Below are 16,083 nucleotides of genomic sequence, written 5' to 3'. Positions count from 1 at the left end.
ATCAATATCCCATCCCATCCCATCCCATCCCATCCCATAATCTCCAGTGCTGCTTCTTTCTAAGGGCCTGAGGATGGAAATGTGGGCAGAGGAGTTGAGCTGGGGGTGGTGATGGATGGCTGAGGGACACAGGGGGCTCGGGGGGTCACTCCAGGCAGGCAGCTCCTGTGGAGCTGGGGAAACTGTGCCACAGAGGGGACACCAACATTTATCTCTGGTAACTTTTCTGGGAATACAGAACAGCACCTCTAGGGCTGTGGGAGAAGGAAATTTCAGTGCACAGGGGCAGGGACATAAATGAACGTGCAAGGTGGGAGAAGTGTTTTTAGTAAACTAAAAACCTCTAAGGGAGAGGCAGAGCCTAAAGGACTTTTTTGGCTTTAATTGCAAAGGAATCTGACCCTTAACTGGGAACTGCTGGAGTTTTGTTGCTGTAAACAACAATTTGGGAGAGCAGAGTTCAGGAATAGAAACAACAAAAGGGATGGAAGGATCTGAATCATCCTTTCCTGGGCTGGGAGCTGAGCTATGGGGAGATTCAGGTTGGATTTTGGGAAATGGTTCTTCCCCCAGAGGGTGCCGGGCACTGGAACAGCTCCCCAGGGAATGGTGACATTCCCAAGGCTGCCAGAGCTCCAGCAGGGTTTGGACAATGCTCTCAGGGTGGGATTGTTGGGGTCTCTGTGCAGGGCCAGGGGTTGCACTGAGTGATCCTTGTGGGTCCCTGCCAGCTGAGGATATTCCATGATTCCATGAAAAGCAAATTTCAAAGGAGCAGGACTGAACCTTTTCCCAGGTTTGGAGCTGAAGTTAAGTTCACCATGACTGTTCCAAGTGGGTGTGGTACCAAATCTCTGACCCTGTGCTGGTAAAAAAGGAGATCAATCCTGATCAGTAATTATAAAAATGCACTTTTAAAATTATTTCAGCAGCTTTTTATTTCAGTCCTACCCATTGCTTGGAGTGGCATCAACATTAAAGTGGGCGAGCCCACACAAAATTACCTTTACAAAGTGATCTCCCCTTGTTTGGAGTGCTTGCTTGTGCTTCAAAAACAACAAAAAAAAGGCAGAGCCATCCCAGTCAAGGTGGTGGCAGTGAACAAAATTGCTGTCTTTGACCTTCTGCTGCAAGTTTAGTAACTAATCTGGAGAATAATGAACCGCAATTAATGAAATCTGCTCTCGTATTCAAGTGTGTTTCTCAGACAGCACATAAAATAATTGAAAGAACTTCCTGCTCTCTAATTAGTTAGATTGAATTAATTTGGCATAATAGGATTCTTTATGTAACTCGCAGAACGGCTTCCGATGAAGCTGTTTATGTACCTAAAAGATTGGGTTCTGATGAAGCTGTTTATATACTTTAAAGTTAGAAAATGCCTATTTTCTCCTTTATCTGCTGCCTTTAAATTAATTGCTAGTAGTCTGTAAATAAAAAAAATTAAAAACCCAACAATTTAAACCTTTCTCGATGGCTGGAATTGCTTTTTATTTTCCCAGCCTATTCTTGAAAAAGCTAAGAACCACAAAGTGCAAGATTTGGAGCCTTCTGACCCCCCCTGCTGATGAGGAGAAGCTTTAAATCTTTGTGTAAAATATGCAGGTGGAGGGAGAGGCAGAGTTTCATCTGTCTGTGCTTAATTATGTTATGTAGGAATTGAAACTCCTCTCTTTTATTCACATGCTGAGGCTTTCCCAGTGTGCACCAAGCAGAATTCCTGTTCTTTTCCCCTGTGACCCCGTGGCTCTCCAGGAACTGCCTGTGTAATCACATTTCAGGGCATCACTGGGTGCTGACATTAAAAATGGACACATTAAATTCCATTTTCTGGGTTTTTGTCATCGCTGTAGCAGAAGGAAGTTCCTGTGGCCAATTTGGTGAGTGGATTTTGGTCACCTTCCTATCCAAGAGTCTTTTTGGATGCACAGATGTCTTTTTGTTAGCACATGGCTTGAGAGAGAGATCTTGAGTCAGAGATTTATTTAAAATAAAATAAAATAAAATAAAATAAAATAAAATAAAATAAAATAAAATAAAATAAAACTGTAAACTCTTTGAATTTCCATATAATTAATTTTTGCTTTATGGTGTAGCCACATGGAGAGGGCAGCTGTCAATTCTTTCCCTTCCACCTTCTGATGCAGACGTGGAAATTAATCTTAAAAACTAATGAAATGCAGTTAATGAAAGGCTCTCTCAATAGACAAAACCCCTTTTCTAGCAGTCCATTAAAAAAATAACAGTTTCATGGATGGGCCTGGTGCACAGTATAATTGCTAGAACTGACATTCCTTAATCAAATGTAAATAATGTGGCCTCAGAGAACCTTCTTTAACATCTTGAAGGCTTTTTTTTTTTTCTTTAGAGTTTCAAGTGAAAAATCATTTGGATGCTGCAGTCAGCAGAGCTCCACAGCAGAGCTCGTGTGTCTCCTTGTGGCTCAGTTGTTGCTGTTTTGATTTCTTTCTGAGCTCAGTTTTCCTTGTCATCCTCAAATACAAATAGATTTTTATGAGAATGAGTGTGGAAAACTGGCTTTGGAAGTTTCAAACCACTCGAATTCCTTTGTAAACTAACTTAAAAATGGGTATGGATGACTCTTTTAATCTGCCAGGACCTAGAAATGAAGTAATTGAGCTGCATGGGAAATGCTGGGGTTAATTTTGCATAAATTGTACTAGAAGTGGAGAGTTCTGATGTCTTACTACAGGCTGAAACATTTCACCTAGAGACTGTGGAATAAGAGGGGGTTGTTTGGGTTAATATTTAAATACAGAATGTGTTTAGAGAAGAAAATGAGCAAACACCAAAAAAACCCCAACAAATTAACTTGCACTGGATTTCAGATCTCCTTGTGGAAGGTGGGAGATTCTGTATTTGAGTCATTAATGACTTGGCAATCAAATTTAAAATAATTTTCAAGAGGAACATTGTTGGGCGGGGGTGTATTTTTTAAAAATGGAATCTTTTCTTTTGGGCTGTGTCCTAGGGAATTTGGAATTCTCCCTGCATTCCCATGCACACCTTGTGGAAATATTTTATCCTGAATGCTCCAAACTGATTTAAATCTCTGTTTAATGAATTTAAATCTCTGTTCTCCTGCAGAAGTTCCCAGTAGCTGCTGTTAAATAGTGATGGGACCATAACAGTGTCAGTGGGAGGCTCCTTGGGCTCAGCCCTTCCTTTCTGGGGATGGGAAAGCAAAAAGAACAGTGGAAGTTTGGGATAAAATCCCTTTAGGATTGTATCAACCTTGGCTAAGCCATTCCTGGCATTCACAGGGCAGTTCTTGGCTGCACTGGCCTGATTTGTCCTCCTAAATGCCACTGAACTTTCTGCATATTGGGTGTTAATGCTGAGGGATTTTCATCCAAGTGACACGAAATCAAAGGCTTTGCTCTGAAGGCATCAGTCACTGCTGCCAGAGGCATTTCACAAAGTGGTTAATGACACAGAAATGCCAAATGTGTTTTGCTGAGCTCTTTGAGGAGGTGGCCATTATACAGATGTGGAATATATGGGATGAAAAAAATGTTCATTCAGGATTAACGTTGGTGCCCCTGTAACTGGGGAGAGACACAAATGCTTTTCCTCTTCAAGCTCACTGGTGTGGCAGCTTGGGCTCTCCTTTGGTCACCTCAGAGATTGTGCCAAGTGACCTCTCAGTGAGCAGAAAATGTCAAAAAAAAGATCAAAGATTCATAGTATCACTGTGGAATCCTGGAATGGTTTGGGTTGGAAGGTTGGGACCCTAAAGTTCACCCAGTTCCACCCCTTGCCATGGGGCACCTTCCACCATCCCAGGTTGATCCAAGCCCTGTCCAGCCTGGTCTTGGACACTTCCAGGGATCCAGGGGCAGCCACAGCTTCTCTGGGCAACCTCAGGACCTCACCACCCTCACAGGGAACAATTTCTTCAATACCCCACCCAAATCTCCACTTCCTTAGTTTGAAGCCATTCCCTGTGTCCTGTCCCTCCATCCCTTGTCCCCAGTCCCTCTCCAGCTCTCCTCGAGCCCTTTTAGTCTTCTCTTCTGGGGCATGTCCAGCTTTTTACATCCTCATCATCTCCCTGCACAGAGCAGCAGCTCTTAGGAGAAGACAATCAAAGGTGCTTTCAAGTGAAAAGCTTTCATGTTCTCCCTCACTCCGTGTTCTGTCAGCTTGGTTGAAGAAATTCTGCCAGAATCCATCACTGTAAAAGGCTCGTGGATAAATAGATACATCAAGTTTAGCAGCCACTGCCTGCAAACATTTAATGATAGAATTTGGCTCTAGATGCAGAAATGTTTTTCATCCAGCAGTGTCTTCCCAGGTAGTCCCAACACTTTGTTTTCAGGAATTTGACTGCATTTCATCCCACAGATCTGCTGTGGTGCCCTCTGAGGGTTTTCCTGCCCAGCTGCTCCTTGTCAGCACCAAAGCTGGGAAGTGCCACCCCTCAGAATTGCTTTTTTCTCCCTGTTTTGCTAAACCTTGCTTGGCAAAGTTTCTGTAGTTTGGAGATCTGTCATCCTTTCAGGAGAGGGACTTGATGAGGAGTGATTAAAGCCTAATGGTTTTCCTTCTTTTGCTGTGTGATGCCAAATGGATTTTTAGATTTTTGTGGATTTGCAGGCTGTGAGACTGGAGGTTTTGGAGAGATAAAAAACCCAAACAAACACTTTATTTATTTGTTTTAAAGGGAGAAAAGAGAATCAAAGGAACTGATTTAACTGCTTTAAATACTTTTCCTTATTCCAATTCTGAGTGCTTATTTCTGTGGACAAATTTTATAAAACCTAAACTTTGCAGGGTTTCTTCATTGGTTTATTCTGTTTCATCTGCTTCCTGGATCCCAGGTCCTGACCCAGTGAGGATCCCAAAATGCACAAACCTGTGCACCCAAAACAGAGCCAGTTTGCTCTGAACCCCGTTCCAGTGAATTTTCATTTAGCAGGTTTAGGAACAAGCCAAAACACCTCCCCTCCTGCTTCCTTTTATTGAACTGGAGCTTTAATGTCTTCAAAAAATTTATTTGGTGACCCTGCTGGGGTTTTGTCCATTTTTTTTTCTTTTTATTTTCTACCTTGAAGCACCTTGGTTTTTTAATGCCTGGCACAATCTCTGTATAAATAAAAGCTGTTCTTCTCTCCCACATTTATTCCTCTTGAGGGTAAGATCAGTCATATTCCTGCTTTACTGGGCTTAGAAGGGATGCAGGAGAAGGTTCCTCACTCTTCAGCTGGAAGATTTCAGTGCTGAGTTCTGGGAATCACTTGTCTGGGAGCTGAGCACTGCCTGTGTGTTTGTACAGAAGGAAAAAAAAATAATAAAAGCAGGCAGCTCCCAAATTGTGTAATGTATCTCCCTTAAGGAGCTCTGCCCCTCAAATCTGAACCTGCCCTTGCAGTGCATTATTTAACAGTGCTAAAGAGATTTTTCTGCTTTTTTTTCTCCTTCTCTTCATGCCTCCCTTTCCTGAGGTTCTCCGCTGATCTGGTGGCTCCTTCCCCTGCTGTGTGACAGCCCAAGGCAGCAGCACAACCTCAGATTTATATCAGGTGTCACAATGTGCTGCTCTGGTCCCAGGAGAAGGATTATTTCAAATCTGCAACATAAAAACCTGAATATGGAGCAAGTGAGGGCCATTTATTGTCAGTGCCCAGCAGGCAGGGGGAATGTCCTCCTGGAAAAGGAGATGCACAGACCAGGATCCTGCCTTCCTTTTTGTGTTAAAGCCAATAATGCTCAGATCCAAAACGAATTTAGAGACTGGAAAAGGAGAAAGAGTTCTGCAGATCAAACCATAGATCCTTAAAGTTGGAAAAGGCCTCAAAGATCTTCAAGTCCAGCACCACCCCCATGGTCAGGAGCAGTCCATGTCCTCAAGTGCCACATCCAGGTGGTTTTTGAACATTTCCAGGGATCCAGGGGCAGCCACAGCTTCTCTGGTCAATCTGTGCCAGGGCCTCCCCACCCTCACAGGGAACAATTCTATCCTAATACCTAACCTAAATCTTTTTGAGCTTAAAACCATTCCCCTCTGCCTGTGTAAAAAGCCTCTTTCCCTCTTTTTTTGACAAACTCTATTTCAGGTACTGAAAGTTTAGTTTTCCATCCTTTCATGACCAAAATTTCAAATGCAAGCTTTAACATTTACCAGTTTGCCAATACTTAATCCTTTCATTGAACGATTCTCTTCATTTCCCTCCCCCCAGGCTGTCCCACGAATTATGGTTCAGTCAGCCAGTCTGGAGGCCAGTGCTGCAAGGATAAAACAGGTGAGCACATGAGGATAAAATTTTTATATTCTCCTGCCAGAGGTGGCCAAAGCCTCAGCTGCTTAAAACCTGTTGCACTTGTGCTGCTGCCTCGCTGTGAGACAGTGAAATTCTGCTGGGTGTTTTAGGTCCTGGTAAAACCCCCTCTCCTATTCCTGGTTACACTTTGATATTTGAAAGCATTAGCAGATAATTAGCTGAAATTTAGCTGGTTTGCTGCTTTAAAAGGAAAATTTCTAGGCTCTGACAGGGTCTGTAAGCAGGATGTGGCTATTCTAAGTGTGGAGCTTAATTCCCCATTTTGCCATGATATCATGGAAAAACTCTTGCTAAGCTGGAGAGAAAATAGAGCCTGTGATCTCCCACTTTGCAGCAGAACTTCAGTCTCCTGAGCAGCACATCAGCTTCCTCCCACTGTGCTTTTATTGTCTTAGAAAATTCTGTGTTATCCAAAGGGAAAATCCAGAGAAAGAGCAAAGCTCCTGAGTCCACATGGACACCACCCTTGCCATAGGAAAGTGAACAATATGTTTTTAATCTGCTGGAATTTTTTTTTAAACCTTTTTTTTTTTATTACATTTTACTTAGCAATAGCAAACCTTTGGTTCTGAAATTCTAGTAATCCAATCAAATCCCTCTTTCTTCAAATGCTGCTTAAGTTTCCACTGGAAAAGGCATTTTGGGAATAAGCTGAAAATCCTGTAGTTTGGGACACTCAACCACTAGATGGGAGAAATCACAAAATTGTGAATAATAAACAAAAATGTTCACCTGAGACAGGAATTGTTCAAATCTGCCCTTCTCCAACCTCTTTTTCCCCCTGCCCTTCCTATTAGCACTCTCCCCCTCCCTCCTTCCCAAAGAGATTTAGAGACATCCTAATCTTTTAGAGTACATGTGCTGGCAAAAGATATTGATCTATCAGATTTAGTAAACTTTACAGCCAAGAAATACATCACTGAAATGGGCTGTTAATCTCATGAGGTGCAGTTAATTTCATCCTCTGGAAGTGCGAGGTGCTGGTGGCTCTGAGGTGGGAATGGCATTTGGAAACGGGGACAGAAGTGACAGTTTAGGTGCAGGGGAGATGATTTATCCACCCAGAGAGTTAAGCCAAATAACTGTGAGAGACTTATGGATCACAGCTGGTTCCCATTCCATATAAATCCTGCTGTTCAAACAGCAAATGACCACTCCTGTAATATAAATAATTCTTCAGTAAATATTGGGGAGTGTATTTCTTGGGGTTGACACTTCCCTTATTAATGGAAGGAGTGAGCTGACAATCCTCCCACTGACTTGGGATCAGCTTCCATCTTCTGGAGATGGCAGCTACGCAGGGATTTAGATAAGCTCCAAGCCTTGCTGCTTGCCAGAGGTCTGGGATCTGTGCTTTTAGCCCAGATATTTTGGATAACACAGCCCCTCTCCCTCTGTGTTTCAGATGAACCAAGAGGAAGCAGCAAAGCAGCCACTGGAAAATCTGACACCCGAGGTGGACAAGAGTCTGGAGAAGACACCCAAAGTGCCTTTGCAGCAGCCCACAGGGGACACCCAGCCCCAGGACTGCCAGGAGGGACCCCCAAGCCCCCTGAGTGAAGCCTCCAGTGGGTATTTTTCCCACAGTGTCTCCACAGCCACCCTCTCCGAGGCCCTGGCAGCGGGAAGTGACGCCGTGGCTCAGCCGGGAGGTCCAGCCCCTGCAGGGAGTGACTCCCCTGCTCCTGCAGTGGCTCAGGTCCCTTCTGATGTGCAGGACAGGGCTCCTGAGAGCTCCCTGGCCACAAAGAGGGAGAATCCCCCCACCTTCAGCCTTCCAAGTGCTCCCCCCAGGCCGAGGGACAGCCCTGAAGTGAATGGGAAGTCTTGCACTTCTCCTTGTCCCAGCGAGCAGGGGAACGATGCCTCTGCAGCCACTGATGCAAAACCTCTTCTCTCTACCTCCACTCCGAAGGAGTCAATATCCAAACAATCAGTGGAGTCAGCAGGACCAGCCAGGAAAAAGGAAACATCCAGTGGGGCTTCAGAACTGGGGTTTCCCAAAGCTCATCCCGACCAGCCCAGCGCTGCAGCCTCCCCCTTCAAAATCCAGAAGGTGAAAACATCGGAGCTGAGATCCTTCACCAGCATGCTGGGAGCAGACCCCACGAGTTCCCTGGGCACAGAAGAGCAGCAGGAAGGAGAAAAGAGCACCTCCAGCGCCCGTGGACTGAACCACAACGGGTCAGAGACTGCAGAGGAAAAACTGGAGGTGATTTCTGACTCCGAAGATGCCAACGAAATTCCCGAGTGGCTGAAAGAGGGAGAATATGTCACAGTTGGCACCAATAAGACGGGCATTGTTAGGTACATCGGGCCCACAGACTTCCAGGAAGGAACATGGGTTGGTGTGGAGCTGGATTTGCCTTCAGGTAAAACATCCCCTGGATGAAGTGGGAAGCAGCTGGCGTGTCCCAGCTGGCAGAGCTCATCCTAAAGCTGCTTTTTGGGGGGTTTATTACCCACTGGGGGGTTTATTGCTCATTGCAGGAGGCATTTTGAAAAGAGAAATGTAAAAGGTCTTCCCTGCTGTCTTTTTCCAAACCTGCTCTCATTCCCAACCCCTTTGAGATCCCAACCCAAACCATTCTGTGATCCCTGGCTGTCCCTTTTCAGTCATTTCTTTGGCTTCTTACACTGGAAGTAGGAATCAGGATTCCTTTTCCAAGCAGTAGCTGCAGGAGACAGGCCTTGTGTCCACAGGATTCTCTTCTGGGCTTCTGCTGTGAGGATAAGGGTGTTCAAAGCACAACAGGAGTCGTGGGATTTAGCTCAAAGGGACATTTAGGCTAAATGAGTTGCAAAGTCTCTTAATAGGTATTAAGAGGTAAGAGGATTTTATTTTAAAGTAAGCTTTAAAATGGCAAAAGACTATTTCTGTGTGTGTATATATATATATACATATAGTGTGTGTATATATATATGGTGTGTGCGTGTGTATATATATTTAATTTTTTATATATATATATATAATATATATATACATGCCCCTATATATGTGAAAAGCAGTAGGAAATAATCAAATAATCATCCCCTGACCACCAGGTCATACAGATAATTTGAGGTTTCTTTCACCATCTCATTTGTCATCCCTGCCTGACTCTCACCTGTGCAGTAGAACACCCAGAATTCAGGGTTTCCAGGATTTTTTTTTTGAAACCAGGGTGCTGCTGTTGCTGTGCTCTTGATGTGGGAATGGGGTGTCTCCAGCACAAGAGGAGAGGAAGGTGATGGCTGGGGTTGATCCCTGCTGGAATCCAAGCTTCCCAACCCCTTTCCTCTCCAGAGCAGGCAGGATTGCAGGAGTGCCACTGGAAAATCCAGGAGAGGTGCAGTGACAGTGAGAGAATTTGGGTTCCCCAGGGCATGAAAAACTCCTTATTCCAATCCTTTTAGCCAGTGCAGCATTCCCAGGCTGGGGGGTGAATCAGTTCATCCAGCAGAACCCTGCCCAGGATCCAGAGCTCCCAAATCTCCCCGTGCCCCACCAGGTCCTCATCAGAGCTGAACTGGGCAGTGACTTCCCAGCTGCTTTCAGAAAACTCTCTGGAGTTTTCCATCCTGGAAGGAAAACTGGAGCTCTCGATCCTTTTGCAAGCTGTAGTAGTTCCTCACTCCTGGGTTTGTCCCTCATTAAAAAAAAAAATATATATATATATATATTAACAGGCTCATTTCAATTTTGGAATGTCAGCTTCCCTCTGTCAGGCTGCTCCAGTGCTGATTCTGTAACATCCCAGTAAGCAGCAGCTTCCATGGAAAACTCAGGAGATTTTTGGCCTGCTGAGGACTCAGCTGCTGATGTTGCTGGATTTTTTCCCCCCCTCTTCTGTTTTCACAAGGAATAAGACCCTGATTTGTTGGAACATGGCACATCCAGAGCTTCATCTGTGGAAGGTGGTCACAGAGGGTGTCTTTGTCACACTGCAAACAGGGATAGAGCTCCAGGGACATGGAAATCCAAGTCCTGGCCACGTGAGGGGACATTGGACCTCAAGTGCTGATGGTGGAAATAAAGAAAACACCCCAAAAGCCAAAGGGATGACTTTTCATTTAAAGAGCTGTTGGATTTTTCCACCTTCCCTTTATGGATGGGAGCAATCCCTGAACAGCTTCTCTGAGAAATTTAAATTATCTAAAATGAGAAATAGAAAGATCTCAACAGCACCAGTGTAGAGAAATTATCCTTCCTGTTCTGTGGAGGGTTTATGACATGTCAGAAGTGACAATCCTCAACTTCAAACATCAACTCAGAAAGCCAAAAGTTCTTTTAAATGTCTGCTTTTCCTTCCTTCCTGGTACTTTGGTAATGGAACTGATTATTTACCACTTTTGGAGAAATTATAGAGCAGGTGGGAAGGAAGGACAAGGTGGAGTGTCCCATTCAGAGTCTTGCTGGGGTTCAGCAGAGAAGTTTTACCTCCATGGTGTATTTTTAGGGACCAGTTTTTCTCCCTCCCAGCGCTTTTTCCTTACCTCCTTCTCTGGGTGCAGTAGCACAATTTGCACTGAATAAAACCCATTTTGTAGGAAAATATCCTTCCCTGTGAGGGTGGCACAGGTTACCCAGAGAAACTGTGGCTTCTACATCCCTGAAGTGTCCAAGGCCGGGCTGGGCCTTGGAGCACCCAGGGGCAGCGGAAGGCTCCGGGTTGGATCAGGATGGGATTTAACCCATCCCAAACCAGTCTGTGACTCCCTGATTCTCTTGTCCCAGGCAAGAACGACGGCTCCATCGGGGGGAAGCAGTATTTCAGGTGTAACCCGGGCTATGGATTGCTGGTGAAGCCAGGCAGGGTGAGGAGGGCCCCGGGCCCGGCGCGGCGCCGCAGCTCCGGCCTGAGGCTGCAGGAGAACAGGAGGAGCGGGAACTTCTCCGGCTCAGCCTCCAACCTGGCCTCCCTCACAGCCCTGGCCAAGGCAGAAGGAGGATCCACGCTGAGACTGGAGAAGAGCCAGAAGAACGCGGAGAACAGGAAATCCTGGGCAAACTGAGAGATCCCAGCCCAGCAAACGCCCTGGGACGCGGCCGGGGGAGCCAGCGGCTTCGGGAAGGGAAAGCAACCGTCCCAACTTCCAGTTGGTGGCAAACACTAATGAAGGGTTTGTTCTCTCTGCTCTGGGTGATTGACATGATAATTCTTTGCCTCGTCGTGGTGCTGGATCCTTCATTTCCTGTCCCAAATCCTGACGCCTCCAGGGACAACCGACGGCAGCCGGGGCCAGCGCGCGGCGCTGGGTGGGTGTAATGAGCTCCTTCTCTTCCTCCTTTCAGAGGAAAATTGGTCAAACCACAGATTCCCAACAGCCACAAAATCCTCCCCAGGCACCGGTGCTTCCCTGGAAGTGCAGGGCAGTTCCTGAAGAACCTCCCCACAGTAACAGCTCTGCTGTAATTCCCTAAGAGCTGTGTCAGTGTCGTGTAATCCGCCGTGAAAGGGCACGGTGGGAATGATTCCAGACGGGCAGAAAAGTGAAAGTAGAACTTTGTTGGAGATAAAGAACCCCCAAAGTCCCTTTATTTAAAGAAGCAGCAGCCTTTGGGTTATGTGGCTGGGACCAGTGCCTGTTTGGATCACTGCCTCATTATCCCACTCTCCTGTGGAAAGCAGTGTGACCTTCCCCGCTGGTTTGATGGGAATGGGAGAAAGCCCATGGCCAGCTCCGTCTGATTTTTGATTTTTGATCCATTTAATCTTTGCTCCCACCATGACAGGATCCCCTCTCTCACTTGCCCTAGAGTGGCAGAACCTTCTCCTTGGTTCCTCCCTGTGGGCCAAGAGGATTTTTGCAGGGTGTCAGCACTGAAGTGCTCCCCTGTTCCCACCCAGCCTTTGGAGACGCTCAGAATTTTGCCAAGCAGGGTGTCTCTGTCCTCGTAACAGGATCAATCCAGTCTATTTATTTTTATTTATTCTTTTAAAAGATGAAATGTTTGCGCTTTACAATCATCCCCCTGCACAGAGGAGCTCTCCCAGCACCATCCCAAGCGCCGGTCCAAAGAGGAGGTGCCTCTGTCATCCCCAGAACCAGCCTCTCTCTTGGAAAGGGAGAGGTTTGGGCTGGCTTTTATAAAACTTGATTTTATTTGTGGCTGGTTTTTAGCTGCCTGTGGCACAGGGGATGTGCCCCTGTCCGTGTGTCCACGCACGGATCAGCCGATGCTTGTTTTCCTGTCAGATCCTGAAAAGCCACAGATTTTTCTATCCTGAGCTGTTTATATCTTGTTTAGTCATCACGGGGGGATTGGACAGCCTGAGCAATAGATGTTTTAGCTACGTGGGGACTATTTAGGATGCTAAATTAATGATTAAACTTTAATATCTCTCCAGTCGCTGCCCGTGGGTATCCAAGTGCCTTAAACATCTGGTTCCGAGGTCCAAGGGAAAGCTCCATTGGTATCAATGGAGATAGGGATGCTTAGTGAAGGAGATAATTATGCTGATTTACTGTAATTAATATCATTTATGCAGAAGGAATAAAATTAAAATAGAAACTAATCTGTAGCAGAAATAAGCGGGCTGGGTTCCGATGCAGCCTGCGTAGAACTGCCAGGGGTTGTGTATCCTTCCAGCTTGGTGTAAGTAGTTCCAGTGTTTCCTAAATTTTCCTCAAGAAATCTTAATATAAAATGTACAGAGCAGCTTTTTAAAGATATTTTTAGTGTACAGTTTTCCCTCTTTTTCCCTTTGCACGAAGCTCCTGTCCATCCAACCCACGATGGGGGAGGAATTTGGTAGTAAAGAATTCTGATGCCGAAATCCCGGGTTTTAAAATGAAAACCGGTTTTATGAACACAGCCCATACAGTGAAACTCTTCGTTCTGGGGTCTGAGGAGTCTTGCCAATGAAAGACCACCCACTAATTAATTTGATGCCTCTTACACTGCCTTGTTGGTTCTCTGAACTCCACCCTGACCGTGTTTTTAATTGCACTTTGTTCTGATGTGCTGCCGGAAGAAGCTGCTGTGAAGCAGCCCCTCCCCAGAGCTGTGTGTTTTTAGTCTCAGCATTTCAGATACTTGGATTTAGGGATGACTTTAAACCTCCTCCGTGTTTGCTCAGTGGCCCCTTTGGGGGAGATGCAAAGGGAGGAACCTCCAAGTCCTTTTGAAGCCTCTTTTTCTTGTGCTGCTGTCTGGGAATCCAGGATTTGCCCAGGGAAAGGTGTCCAGGCTGCAGGAGAGAAGGGGAGGAGCAGAAGGAGCTGGCTTGGTGGTTCCTTGTTTCTGCTGCTGGTTTTAAACTCCTCTGGCTTGTTTGGGCTCCAGCCCTGGCCGTGGTTTGGTGTTTGCACACCTGGGACACGAGGCTGGAGGCTGATCCCACTGATCCAGGCTGGATTCTCTCTCCTCCCACCCTCAGCTGTGTTGCAGAACCACAGAGAGGGGTGTGAAGGGTGCCTTGAGCAGCCCACACCTGCTGGGATAACTATGGGATGTCCCTCCTCTGGGATAACTGGTCCTGGAAGCAAATCTGTTCCGTAGGGCTGGGATGGTTCCAGGAATCCGCTGGCAGGAGGAGCCCGTGGTGCCTTCGTGGAGGGAGGACCTTGCTCAGAGCTCTCTTGGTTTTCACCAATTCCTCTAACTTTGGAAACAAAACCTCTCTTCACATTGCACCCTAAAATCACCCTGATGCAGCACAAGCTCCAGAAAGCCAAATTTGGCCATGAGGGTGTTCCTGGAGGATTCCCTGACTCTCTCCTGCTCCCTCACAGCTTTCCTGGGCACGTGAGGTGTTTTCTAAAGGCCTTTTTCAAATTTTTGGCATAGTGAGTGCTCATTCCTCTACTCAAAGCCATCTGTCACTTCATCCCAGCTAAGCCGACTAACCAGAAAAGAGGCAAAAATCATCATGGAGGTAATAATATCTATTTTTTACTGATAATATTAGAAAAGCTCTACTCTCAGCCTAAAGGAGGAGGTGCTCTTAACTGGAACCGCCCAGCACTGAGGCTGGTCTGTGAATAGCTATGCAGATTTTTCCAAGATTTTCATGCACTTTATACAGGGAAGAAGAATATTTAATGCAGGAGAGTGTCATTTGTAGCGAGTGTCTCACCTCCTCTGGTGTCTCTCGGGGGTTCAGTCCTGCTGGCTGTGTCCCTGAGTTGTGGGTGGGTCTCAGATTTCTTGGGAAATGGTGTTGGTGGGTTGGAAAAGCTCCATCCCCCCCCGTGTTTGCAGGGCTGGGGGTCCCTCCTCCCCATGGGTGTCTGTGGCACCAAGCCAGCCAAGGGGGGGCTGCTCAGAGGGACTTTTTGGGCTTTTCTCAAGCCAAGCCACACCTTTTTCCTGTGCTGGGTTCAGCTCTTGAGGCGTTTTGATCTCCATGTCCAAAATCAAGCCTGTTCACCCCGAGGCTTTGGCCCTTTGCTGTTCCATGATGTTGTTGAGTTGAGGAAAACGAACAGAAGCAAATTCTGTGTGGTGACACCGCCGGGTCCTTGAACAGAGGGGTTTGTGGCTGGGGTGGAAGGTTCAACACCCCCGTGCTCTCCCACAAAGGCAGAGCCCCCTCATTGCTCCCCACAGTGGTGGAACCCCACCCGAGCAGGGCCTGGGTGTTGTCCAGCCCCATCCATGGCGATGCTCCCGTTGTCCCACCGCCGGTTCCTCCGGTTCTTTGCACAACATTTCGTTTTCCCAGTGCCTTATCCCGGGGCTGGGCAGCCTCGGGGTGCCTGGATTTTTAGGGAATGAGGGGGTGAGGAACACCGTGGGCTGGTCACACTTCACAACACCTCACCAGTGGGGTCACGATCAAGTGTCTTGTTCCTCCATGTCCCGCACCCATCTTTGGTTTCTGCCCTCTCCACCCTTCCCAAACCGCGATCCCGTTGGGTTCCCCGGGGGCCGCTCCCAGCTCGTGTTGGCCCTGCCAGGGTCAGACTCTGCAGGGGCTCCGTGTACTTTAAATGAGCTGAAATCCAAAGAGACTTTGTAATGAGCTGTAAAGTTTTTAATTATTTCTGTACCATACTAAATGACTGTAATATTGTATCATACGTGCGATGCCGCCTGCAGGACCTGAATAAAAGTCTTCTTTAGAGCTGGGACGTCTGTGCTTTGTTGTTCCACTTAGTGGCACCAAAATGTTTAGAGTGGGAATAGTTTGGGTTGGAAAAGCTTCCAAAATTAATTCCAGTGGTTCCCCAGCACTGCCAAGGCCACCACTGACCCGTGTCCCCAAGTGCCACATCCACAGGGCTTTTAAATCCCTCTGGAGATGTGATTCCAGCATTCCCTGGGCAGCTGTGGCAGTGCCTCACCACCCTTTTGGGGAAGAATTTTTTCCTAATACCCACAGTGAGATGAGGATCCCGAGGATTTCTGTGCCTTGCTCCAGGTTGGTCTGTAGGGAGCCTCAGGGAACTGCCACAACCAGCCCTGCCGAGGCCTTGGGGTGATCCCCCCCTCACCATTTCATTGTGTCCTTGAAACCCCCAGCCTGAGCCAAATCATTTCCTTTCTCTTTGGCACCATTTCTCTCCCAAACGCAGCTTCATGTTGGAAACAACAGGCAGGGTTTGACTGGGATTATTTTGTGTAGTTTTTCAGTTTATCTTGGCTTTTTTCTAAAGCAACAAACACCGCGTTGACCCCCCCCATCCCCACTGAAACTCAGCGAGCAAAGGATATTTTTATCAGCACTGTCTTGCAATCAGCACACGAAAACAGCTTTTTTTTTTCCTTTAAAGCCACTTCCCTTTTATGTTTTACCTTCTGAAAGAAAAAAAACCCTCTTTGGCTGAAACACAGGAGCTGTTTGAAGCG

At 46.6% G+C, this 16,083-nt stretch overlaps 1 protein-coding gene across 5 annotated transcripts in view; it reads left to right on the top strand.

Moving 5' to 3' along the window:
- KIF13B (kinesin family member 13B) overlaps positions 1-15,358 on the top strand; it is a 120,207-nt gene extending 104,849 nt beyond the window's left edge. For all 5 annotated transcript variants that reach the window (XM_064411562.1, XM_064411561.1, XM_064411560.1 and 2 more), the window contains 3 exons: positions 6,204-6,266; positions 7,711-8,677; positions 11,023-15,358. In XM_064411562.1, coding sequence (XP_064267632.1) covers positions 6,204-6,266; positions 7,711-8,677; positions 11,023-11,300 — 1,308 coding nt within the window. In that variant the 3' untranslated portion in view covers positions 11,301-15,358. The remainder of the gene's footprint in view (positions 1-6,203; positions 6,267-7,710; positions 8,678-11,022) is intronic.
- Positions 15,359-16,083: the final 725 nt, after the last annotated feature.

Source organism: Passer domesticus, chromosome 3, assembly GCF_036417665.1.
Source record: "Passer domesticus isolate bPasDom1 chromosome 3, bPasDom1.hap1, whole genome shotgun sequence".
Lineage (NCBI taxonomy): Eukaryota > Metazoa > Chordata > Aves > Passeriformes > Passeridae > Passer > Passer domesticus.
The sequence above is the reverse complement of the archived record's forward strand: the minus strand, read 5'-3'. Positions and strand labels throughout refer to the sequence as shown.